This window comes from Cervus canadensis, chromosome 22 (genome assembly GCF_019320065.1).
Source record: "Cervus canadensis isolate Bull #8, Minnesota chromosome 22, ASM1932006v1, whole genome shotgun sequence".
In the NCBI taxonomy this organism is placed as follows: Eukaryota; Metazoa; Chordata; class Mammalia; order Artiodactyla; family Cervidae; genus Cervus; species Cervus canadensis.
The window spans coordinates 8,729,742-8,741,301 of NC_057407.1; the positions used below are offsets into that span (position 1 = coordinate 8,729,742).

Genomic DNA, 11,560 nt, shown 5'->3' on the forward strand with positions numbered 1-11,560 from the left:
TCAGCTGCTGGGGGAGAAGTATCAAACCCTGTCAACCCCAGGGCCAGGTGAAGGCCTAATGCAGCTGGGGAAGGAGTAAGGAGAAAAATCCCCTCTTACTTTAGGGAGGAGCCAGAAAAAGTCTGAGCCCAGGATCCTACACCAATACTTAGAAAACCCTATCCATGTAAGAGGGATAATATTACTGAGAAAAACACTCAACCATGAGATACATGCACACAGGACTGAGCCTAAACCAAGACCGAAAAACAGAGATAAACAAAACTCCTGCCCCTCCCAGGCTACCCCCCGCCCCTTCTGAAAAGGGAGGGGAAAGAGGACCTCCGGAGGCACAGGTGCACAGCAGAGGCCAAAAGCTGCGAGTGGAACAAGGACTGACAACAGGCCGTTCAGCCCCTCAGCCCCTACTCTAAGAACCAGGAATGGACACATTTAAAGCCAGTAGTGCAATGAAGACCATCACAGTACCAGCAAAGCCCAACCCTAGCTCAGCCCTGGCCTCAACACTTTGAACAAACTACCTGGTAAAAGAAGAGATATGCCACTGTTGGGCTGTAACCCCCAGGTCGACAAGGTCTTGCCCAGTTCCAAGACTGAAGAAAGAGCCCACAGTCAGCAACAGAGACATCAACGGTGAAATGGATGGGGGGCCTCACACAGCTGAAGCAAGGTCCTGGAGTGATACCCCGCCACATGCAGCGGAAGACAGGCTTAGGACATGGAGGTAGTCTTTGCTCCCAGATGGCAGGGGTGATTATCAGTTATACAGGATTTGATGTCAGGAGGGCTCATTAGGCACCAGGAAAACCAGTGGAGGGGCACAGCCCTCATGGCCCCTTTGATAAAAAACAATCACCAGCTAGGAAAGGGCAAGGGTGTAGGAAGGTCAGTCATGTGAGCAGGGCATACGTGAAGCAGGCACTGGTCCGACAGGGGACGTACATACAGAGAGCGAGAGAGCAGCCATCTTGAGCAGCCTAACCATACACTCATTGCCAGGCAAGAATCTGTTTATCTCGGTCTCTGTTTTACATGTGAGGTCTAGAAGTCACTCAGAAATTAACACACACATAAAAAGTACCAGAAAAAAACAGTGAAGAGACAAAAGAATCAGACTGAGGAATGACCCAGATATTTAAATTACTAGAAAGATATTTAAAAATTATGATTAATGTGTTAAAGTCTATAGTGAAAAAGACAGACATATGCATTAATAGATAGCTAATTTCAGCAGAGAGATGGAAGCTCTAAAGGTCAAATAGAAATGCTGTAAGTTAAAAACAGTAAAAATATTAAAGATAAAGAATGTCACTGAGAATTCATTATTAGACTCAATGCAGCCAGCAAAAAACATCAGGGAACTTGAATACAGGTTAAAAGAAAATACCCAAAATGAAACATAAAGAGGAAAAAAGAGGGAAGGAAAAAAACCAAAGCATCCAAGATCGGTGAGACAATACTCAACAATTCAACAAAAAAGTAACTGGAATCCCAGAAGGAGGAGAGAAAAAGAAAGAGGCAAAGCAGAGAACAAGCTCAGAGAATGCTAGGAAGGCAAAATATCAGCTAGGGCTTCCCTGGTGGTCCAGTGGCTAAAACTTCGAGGTTCCAATGCTCTTGGGTCCAATCCCCAGTCAGGGAACTAGATCTCACATGCCACAACCAGGAGTTCGCATGCTACAACTGAAAGATCCTGCATGCCACAATTAAGACCTGGTGCAGACAAAGAAATACCTTTTTTTAAAGGTATTTATTAAAGGTATTTATCATCTAAACACAACATATTCAAGCTGCTAAAAGATCAAGATAAAACCTTGAAGGCAGGCAGAGGAAGGGAATAAAAGGAATAACTATCAAGATTGTTAACAGACTTCTTATCGGAAACTGCAAGTAGGAAGACTAATTTTCCTTTAAGTTACTGAAAGAAAAGAGTAACACAGAGTATGACACCTAGCAAAAAATACCTTCCAAAACTTAAGGTTTGTTTTTCAAATTAAAAAAGGTGAGATAATTTACTGTTAACTAGATCTGTACTGTAAGAGAAGAAGTATTAGAAGTTTTTAGGCAGGAAGACTATGGTGCTAGACAGAAATTTGGGTCTACATACACACACACAAAATGAAGAATGCCCAAAATAGTAAAAATGAGAGTAAAGCGTTCTCCTCCATATTTTTATTTCATTCTAAAAGATAGCTGACAATCTAAAGCAAAAATAATAACAATGTAGGTAACTAACACATGTCAAACTATGTATATGACTAACACAAAAAAACGTCAAATTATGTGCATGACTAACACAAAATATGAAAGACAATTTGGACATTTACTGTTTTGCATGGAATTTTACACTCTAGGTGAAATGGTAGAATATTACTGGAAGGCAAACTGGAAGAAATTTAAAATGTACACTGTAAAATCTAGGTCAAATATAAAACAACTTTTAAAAGAAATATACATAACAAGACAATACTAGAGTTAAAACAGTATCATAAAAATATTCACTTAATCCAAAAGCAGATAGAAAAAACTAGACTAAAGAACAGATGGAAGAAACAGGAAAGTAACAACAAACTGACAGATTAAATCCAACCATATCAATAATCACGTCAAGTATTTCAATAAATAGTCTAAACACATCAACTAAAAGACAAGAGTTCTTCAGGTTAGATTTTTTTTTTTTTTTTTAATTTTTTTATTAGTTGGAGGCTAATTACTTCACAACATTTCAGTGGGTTTTGTCATACATTGATATGAATCAGCCATAGATTTACACTTATTCCCCATCCCGATCCCCCCTCCCACCTCCCTCTCCACCCGATTCCTCTGGGTCTTCCCAGTGTACCAGGCCGGAGCACTTGTCTCATGCATCCCACCTGGGCTGGTGATCTGTTTCACCATAGATAGTATACATGCTGTTCTTTTGAAACATCCCACCCTCACCTTCTCCCACAGAGTTCAAAAGTCTGTTCTGTATTTCTGTGTCTCTTTTTCTGTTTTGCATATAGGGTTATCGTTACCATCTTTCTAAATTCCATATATATGTGTTAGTATGCTGTAATGTTCTTTATCTTTCTGGCTTACTTCACTCTGTATAAGGGGCTCCAGTTTCATCCATCTCATTAGGACTGGTTCAAATGAATTCTTTTTGACTGCTGAGTAAAATTCCATGGTGTATATGTACGACAGTCTTCAGGTTAGATTTAAAAAGCAAGAACCATCTATATTCTAAGAAACCCATTATTAATAAATATTAAAAAAGAAACCCGTTCAAAGTGAAAGGAAGAAGATAGACATACCAAGCAAACCCTAACTAAGGAAACTAGAGTAGCTACATTAATGCAAGATGAAAATGAGAATTCAGAAAAAAGAAAATTACCAGGAATAAAGAGACAATCAGAGGTCAATTCATCAAGAAGACATAACAATGTAAATATATATGCACATGATGAGACATAACAATGTAAATATATATATATGCACATGATGAGAGATCTTCAAAAAACATGCAACAAAAACTGACAGAATTGAAGGGAGAAACAAATCCACAAAATTACATCAAAACTTCAATATCTTTCTCAAGTCATGAGAACAAGTAAACATAAAGTAGGCAAGGATATGAAAAACATGAATAACACTATCAACCAACTGGACTTAACTGACATTAATAAGACTACTTCACACAATAAATAACAGCATTGTACACTTTACTGCAAGTGCTCACAGAACACCGACCTTGACAGGCCATATGATGAAACCCCCCAAAAATTTTAATAAACTGAAATTTTAAAGGGTCTCCTGACCATCTAAAAAAAAAATCCCTAAATACTGAGAAATTAACATAATACTAATAACTGATACATTGAAGAGGAATTCATAAGACAAAACAGAAAATGTTTGAACTGAATGAAAATAAAAAACATAACACATCAAAATCTATGGGACACATCTACAACTAGGATTAGGGAGAAATTTATAACATTAAAAGCCTATTTTATGTGGTTGCCAGAGGTGGGGGGGGTGGGTAGAAAAATGGGTGAAAGGAGTTCAAAAGGTATAAACTTCTAGTTATAAAAGAAGTAAATCCTGAAGATACAATGTACAGCATAGTTTTATAGTTAATAATAACACTGTACTATATTTGAAAGTTGCTGAGAGAACAGACCTTAGAAATTCTCATCACACGGGGAAGAGAAGGTATAACTATATGTGGTAATGGATGTTAACTAGACTTATGGTGATCATTTCTATTTATACATACAAATATTGACAGGGTCTGTTGTATACCTGGGGGGAAAAAAAAACCTATGAAGCCAAAAGCTGGATCTTTAAAAAAAAAATAATAAACTAGTATCTAGACTCCTCAAGTGAAAAGAGGAAACAAATTTTCATAATGAAAGAGAGGACATGACAAGAGATCCTCGACATTAGAGGGATAAGGTAGTATTATAATTTCATCTCCATTAATTCAATGACTTAGAGGAAACAGACCAATCTCTTGAAAGATACAAACCACCAAAGCTCACTTGAGAAGAAAAAACATGTACAGTTCTCTGCCTCTGAAAGGAACTGAATTCTTAGTCAAAAAGTTGACAAAGAAAACTCCCGGTCCAGATGGCTTCACTGACAAAGTCTGTCAAACATTAAAGAAAAAATCAATTCAACACAAACCGTTCTAGAAAACAGAATAGGAGGGAACACTTCCCAACTCATTTTATGATGTCAACATGACCTCAATTTTAAAACCAGACAAAGGCCTCACAAGAAAACAGACCAATATCCCACATGCACATAAATACAAAAATCCTCAAATGTTAGCAAATTTGATCCAGCAATATATAAAGGCAGCAAATCTCTTTTAAAGGGGTTTAATCCATTTTTTAATCCTGACCTAGGATTACTCTCAAAGACAGGTGGCATCTGACTCCAATCCAAATTAAGTCTTGTTATAAATATAAAGTATCTAACTTTACAAAGCTACTTTCAAAAAAGAGGCATAGCAGGCAGTTTAATTTAGGAAATTAATAAGCAGATTATACAGTAGTTGAGACATTACAGAAGAAACTTTAGGGTTAAGAGAAGGTTAAGAGTAATCTACAGCCTGAAGAATACATATTCAACTAAAAGGTAATGAACCTACCTCCTTGGTTTCTAAGAAATGTACATAAAGAGAAAGTTACTAACTTATACTTAAAAACTCACTTTAGTTTCCTCAAAAGTTTATAAGATTATAACCCAAAGTGTAGTCACTAATCTACTTTCTGAACCTATATCCAGTTTAATTTAATTACTTACCTTCAACCTGGCTGGTGTCTGAGCATGGTTTCTTCTTTGACTCCGAATTCCCGGTTTTTTCATCAACATCCAGGAGAGGAATATAGTCTGTTTTTCCAACAGTTTCTCCCACAACATCATCAAAGGCCTCTGCCTCCAGCGTGGCAATAAAGTCCCGTTTTATCTCTTCCTCAATTTCTGGAGACGGCTCCGTTAACGCATCTGCAAGACTGAGGTCAGCCATTCTGCACCACTGCAACTGCCTGGTTAATAGGGAAACAAGGGTTCATGTGACGAGCAGTGCCAAAGAGAAAACATTCCTAGAAACTCTTGTCATTGTTTTAAACAAACAAGGAATTAAAATGCAAAATTTTCATGCTAAAAGAGACTCTACCATTTTATAGAATGGAAAATAAAAGCTCAGTAACAGACTGTCTTACCCAAAGTAAACTCTCTTCCTCACATCCTAGGAGGTAAACAGAGCAAGTGTCATTCTGTCCTTTTCAACAATAAGAAAAGTGAAGGGTAAAAAAGACCCCTATATTTACCCAAGTTTATTAGCTATAAGAATTCAAATCAGGTGTTTTGATTTCAAGTCTTCAAAATCCTTTAAACTATTCCATTTATCTTAATTTCCAAATCATGTTGCAGAGTAATTCTTAAAATGAAAGTGAAAGTGTCTCAGTCGTGTCCAACTCTCTGCAACCCCACGGACTGTAGTCCATGGAATTCTCCAGGCCAGAATACTGGAGTGGGTAGCTGTTTCCATCTCCAGGGGGTCTTTCTAACCCAGGGATCGAAACCAGGTCTCTGGCATTGCAGGCGGATTCTTTACCAACTCAGCCACCAGGGTAAAAATACATACAAAAGGAGGTCAGGTTAGGTTACATTCCCATTTTATTTTTAAAAAAGGTTAAATACTATCAGGCAAGTGAAATCACTTTTCCTTACCAGAGACTAGGAATCTGGGCCTTATCTTGTAAGGGTAAATACTGCTTCATGAATCACTTGCAAAGGACTTGGTCAACCAAGCTACACTTGGCCCTGCTGGCATGAAAAATGCAGGCATCTTCCCTGAATTAGCTAGAGAAGGCAGTCTCTGTGGTCATGTCCATTACTATCTTTACAGAACACCAACCAAGCTTTCAATTTTTAAACATAACCTGAAACTAAAAAGTATATGGGAGGGTTTCCCTGGTGGCTCAGTAGTGAAGAATCTGCGTGTCAGTGCAGGAGACATGGGTTCAATCCCTGATCTGGGAAGATCCCGCAGGCTGTGGGCCACAACTGTTGATAGAGCCCAGGAGTCACAACCACTGAGCCCACGTGCCGTAACTACTGAAACCCGCCCAGCCTAGGGCCCGGGCGCAGCAACGCAAGAAGCAACGACAGGGAGTAGCCCCTTCTCCTGCTTGCTGCAACTACAGAAAAACACTCGCAGCAACAAAGACTCAGCATAGCCATAGACAGACAGATAAATAAAAGCACTTTTTAAAAAGTTAAAAATCTTATATACATAATGTACAAACACACTGGTTTAAAAAAAAAATGTATACGGGAAGTCCCTGGCAGTCCAGTGTTTAGGACTCTCACTTTCACTGCCAGGGGTGGGTTAAATCCCTGGTGCGGGAACTAAGATTCTACATGCCGCACAGCACAGCCAGGCGAAAAAAAGAATTCTGTAAAGGCCTGATGAATGTCAAAGGGTTCCATAAAAAGGAACTGCTTTTCTCTTTTTTATTTATGGTAACTATTATTACAGTTAGCCTTTGAAAGCTGTTATGAGCAAAAAACAATAAAGGATGTCTATAAATAAACAGTTTCACAGTCAAAGAGAGCTTGTAAGAACACCTGTACCATCTTTAAAAATATACAGTAAGAGCCCAACAGATCTATTCTTCTATAATACTTCATGCAATCTATTCAAAACTTTCCCTAATTTAGGACACTGGTGAAAACACAAGCAAAACCAGCAAAACCTTTTAAACCTCATTTATCTGAGTGCAGATTCTCAAAGGGCAGCTTTTTATTCACTGTAATCTTACTCTCCTCCCTGCCTTGCAACCTCCCAAACCATTTTCTCGGCTGATATGTGGTTTACGGAATATGAACAGCAGCTTACATTCGGCTTAACAGGGTAAAATTGATAGAAAATCTGACAGCTGGAAAGTGGGAGGGTTGTGCACCCAACCACCCAGCATCTGCTTTTCAACACAGTTTAGTTATTCTTTTCATGTCATCACATATAAATAGAAGTATGATTTAAACACACACAATATACTTATGGAAAATGACTCTGTAAAGGCAATACTAGCCAGTAGAAGTGAAAATACTGGCTTTTAGCCCAAAAGGCCTAGTTTTCAATAAAGAGAAAATTATTCAATTATAATTATTCTACTCTAAAACATGTATAATAAATTCCTTAGGTGCTCTACAAATAGGTTAAGCTAGTTCTGCAAATGCTCCAAAATTGATCTTAATAAGCTCATGAATGAATGTCATCCAACACATACAGAAACATTTAAGGTCACTTAACAATATTTATTCACACAGTGTCCTTCTCTAATCTGGATACTCAAGAAAATCCAAAAACATATTCTTGGGAATGAGAAGGATCTAACTTAAAAAATTATCTCACATTGACTATTTATGCTTTTCTTCTTCTATTTGCATAGATAAAAGAGAAACTTATCTGAGTTTGGACTTTTTTAATTGAAGTATAGTAGATTACAATGTTTCAGGTGTACGGCAAAGTGATTCAGTTTTATATATAAATATATATATGTATATATATATTCTTTTTCAGATTATTTTCTTTTATAGGTTATTGCAAAATACTGAATATAGTTGCTTATACTGTTAACTTTGAATGAATTTGCTGACAGAAGATAAGAAAAAAAGCTGGTTAAAGACATTTCCGTGCTTCACTAGTTCAGTCTGATTCTCAGTTTGGCTTTGAGTGGGTCACCTCCTGGGGTTGAGTTCCCTAGGCTGTAAAATGAGAATGGTATGTGAAACAATTCCTGAGGTTGACTATTCGATAAACTACTTATAATTCAGTTTCATCACTTGGACCCTCCGTGTGACTATTATTTTATACATCAAGTACTCTCAATTATAACTGGGTTCAGGTTTATTAAAAAAGGCAAAAGCCTTTTGGCAAAGAGAAAGACGAAAAACCAACTCCCCAGTGCACAGAGCCCTAGCCTGACAAATCCCGCTGCAGCTTAAGAAACCCCACCCAGTTCTGGCTAACATCAAAGGAGATATGACACCACTCTGCCAGAAAATAAGCCCCACATTATTTAACCAGGCACCAGAGCACACACACACAAACACAGCACTCCTGACACCTGATCTTCATTCTGATTACATGCCTGACGTGAAATTATCTACTGAGGATTTTGAAAATACCTAGGTAAACCAAAAGCAAGAGGAAATGACAGGACATGATGATGAAGCACAGAAGACAATTTTTGTCTCTTGACTAGCCTTACTATTAATAGCTATGTGCTCATAAAGAGTAAATAAGAATATATGATGAAGTCACAAGCACCTTCTCTTTTGTATGGTTTACTTCAGATCACAAACTCTGGAATTAATTACTGGACTAAAAATATTTTCTAGGTCTATACAGATTAAATAGTGTTCATATATAATTTAAATGCACAGAAGTATGGGTAACTTTTCAAGCTCCCAGAGATTTAGGTCAGTCTTACCTATAGTCACTCAGTTAGGACCTGTGCACTTTCTGTCTGGTTGTCTGCTGAGAAATTAGCATTCTCGTTTGTAAATGGCCTGTTGTTGCCTCTGTCCTCCCCTACTTTTCTCCCCATCCCAGCCCCTGACCAAAACTGCTAAACTCTGAAACTAAACTGGAGGAAGAAAACTCATGAAAAGGAAGAACAGAAGCCTAATGCCCACCAACATACTCAAACACTTCTCATAACCACGGTATTTTCATTTCACTTGGTCACATTAGCCAAACTTCTACTAAGATTCACTTGCAGCAGCTAGCATTCTCTTATAAGAAGTACAGAACCCTATTTCACAATTTAAAGGGGCATAAGGAGACATACACCCCTTGAAGGGCCTTCATTCTGCTTTGTGTGAATTTAGTGATCAAGTTAGCTTTCCTCTCAACCCCTGAGGTAAATTCCATTGAAAGTGTCTGAGTTTCTGGTTTTAGGGTAAAAAGGAAGAAATATAATGTAGCAACATGGAATACTTCAGGGAATAAAGCAGATTGGATAAGGTAACCAACTAGGGAGAAGGTATATGGGCCCAGAGGCCCTAGGAGGTAAAAGGAAGAGAGGAACGACAAAGGCAAGCTCAGAAACCTTTTGAAATACTCCTGTCAGTTTTAGAAAAAAGGAAGAAGCTTGCTTCTCAGTAATCGGATTAACTTAGAATCAAAATTAATCATCATTTATAATACTGTTTAACTAAGGGAAATGCATTGAGTTTCAAATAATCAATTTAATAAAGAAACATTTAATAATAATTCTTCCAGGTAGGAAACTGTTCATAATACTCACTTAAATTGTCTCCATGATTGATATTCTGTCCTGTTTAGTAGGGGGTGGGAGTGGAGGGGAGAGTTATGGACAAGACATGGAACTGTAAAGATATGTGGGCTAATATTTTCTTCTTCCTTTTTTTTCTTGGATGACAGAGAATTCTGAAGCCAGCACTAAGCTGCCATCCCAAGAGAGTGCTGTGGCCAAAATGCAGAGCTTGTTCCTCAGGCTTGGAAGAAACCCAGCATCCCAGACAGTCCCAGGGATCACTTATAATCTGACAAGGTGAAAGGTATAGTCTGCATCATTAAGATTTCATATTCAACATGAAATCATTTTGGTCTGCCCAGCACGCTTTCAGTCACTAGACGGGGACTCTATCCCTTAGGTCTGTTTGATGAACTCCTCTCAGAGGTCTATTACACATCAAGCCGAACCTCGTCTGGTGGCTGTGCTCTGCTTTTAATTTATTCAACTTGAAAACTCGTTTATACTTTCAATCAAGATAGTATTTCTTTTGAAGTAAAACCAAATCTTTATGGACATGGGTTTGTGCAGACTCCAGGAGACAGTGGACGACAGGGAAGCCTGGCGTGCTGCAGTCCATGGGGTCACAAACAGTCAGACACGACTGAGTGACTGAACAACAATGACAAAAGAGGTCTTTATACAGCTTGCAGGCACGTATGACCCCTGAGGCTAAAGTGAATTTTCTCCTGCTCCTCCCCAGAACCAGGCTGGAAATGGCAACAGACAGCTCAGCAACATCTTAACTGTCCTGAGCAATAAACTCAACACCCCGTGGAATATATTAATTTTCCACCCCCAGGTGCCTCCCTGAGCACTAAGGACAACAGCTGTACTATGACGAACTGATGGAATTTCCAGGCTTGGCGAGGTTCTGTTCACCACCACCATTTGTCCTGTTCATCATAGGATTAGCAACAGGAGAGAGTCCTTGATTACTAGAATAGCTGAGGCCATTACCCAGTGACATTCCTGTATGAAAGAACACACTGATTCACATTACTCCCATGCAGTCCCCAGAGCAAAGAATTCCTTTTTGCACTGCTATTTTAGGGAGCCTTGTCCTGTAATATGAAAACACTGCACACACATGCACACGCATATTCACGTAACTAAGACCCTGCAGCATGAGGCGGAAAGCCTTGCTTGCTTACTTACACAGCAGCTATCCAGGCAGCTTATAGTCCATCCCGACTGAATGCATTTTGGGTCTCTAAACAAGCACCTGCCACATTTCTATCCAAGTAAATTTGAATCTATTTCCCCAAGAAGAATCTACACTGGATACCTCCCACTGTCAGCCATGTGATACAGAGCATGCTGTCTGCTGAAGTCTGGCTGTGCGCGCCAAGAGACGACAGTGACGCAGCACTTGACATCTGCTGTGACCATCCCCAAGAGCAAAGGTTTATCTCAGTTGTTTTAGGAGAAGAGTGAACCTTAAGCTGATTCTCAATACCTAATGCCCCCAAATTTTGAAAAAGAGAAAGCATTTTTTAAACCTTTACTATTTGTCCCAATTAATTTAACCTCAGTCTAGCAGGCAAAAAAACATCCAGAGTTTGCTTACACTTATCCAAAAATTATCTCTAAACATTTAAGATCTCTAAAGGCTTTAAAAAAAAAAAACTAGTTAAAAGAAAAATAGTTCAAATAACCTAGGATTCAAGTCTCTCACTTTAACAGATGACAAAGACAGAGAAAACAAATCACTTGTAAATGAAACTGGGGTTGAGGATCAG

The 11,560-nt window shown here is 38.6% G+C and overlaps 1 protein-coding gene across 8 annotated transcripts in view; it reads right to left on the reverse strand.

The window, feature by feature from the left end:
• Window positions 1–11,129, reverse strand: part of MAP4 (microtubule associated protein 4) — a 98,921-nt gene extending 87,792 nt beyond the window's left edge. For 5 of the 8 annotated variants that reach the window (XM_043443303.1, XM_043443302.1, XM_043443300.1 and 2 more), the window contains exons 1-2: window positions 10,977–11,129; window positions 5,293–5,534 (exon numbers count right to left, since the gene is read on the reverse strand). In XM_043443303.1, the coding sequence (XP_043299238.1) occupies window positions 5,293–5,515 (223 nt within the window). In that variant the 5' untranslated portion in view covers window positions 5,516–5,534; window positions 10,977–11,129. The remainder of the gene's footprint in view (window positions 1–5,292; window positions 5,535–10,976) is intronic. The other 3 variants (XM_043443307.1, XM_043443305.1, XM_043443306.1) reach the window with 2 other exon arrangements.
• Between the last annotated feature and the right edge of the window lie 431 nt (window positions 11,130–11,560).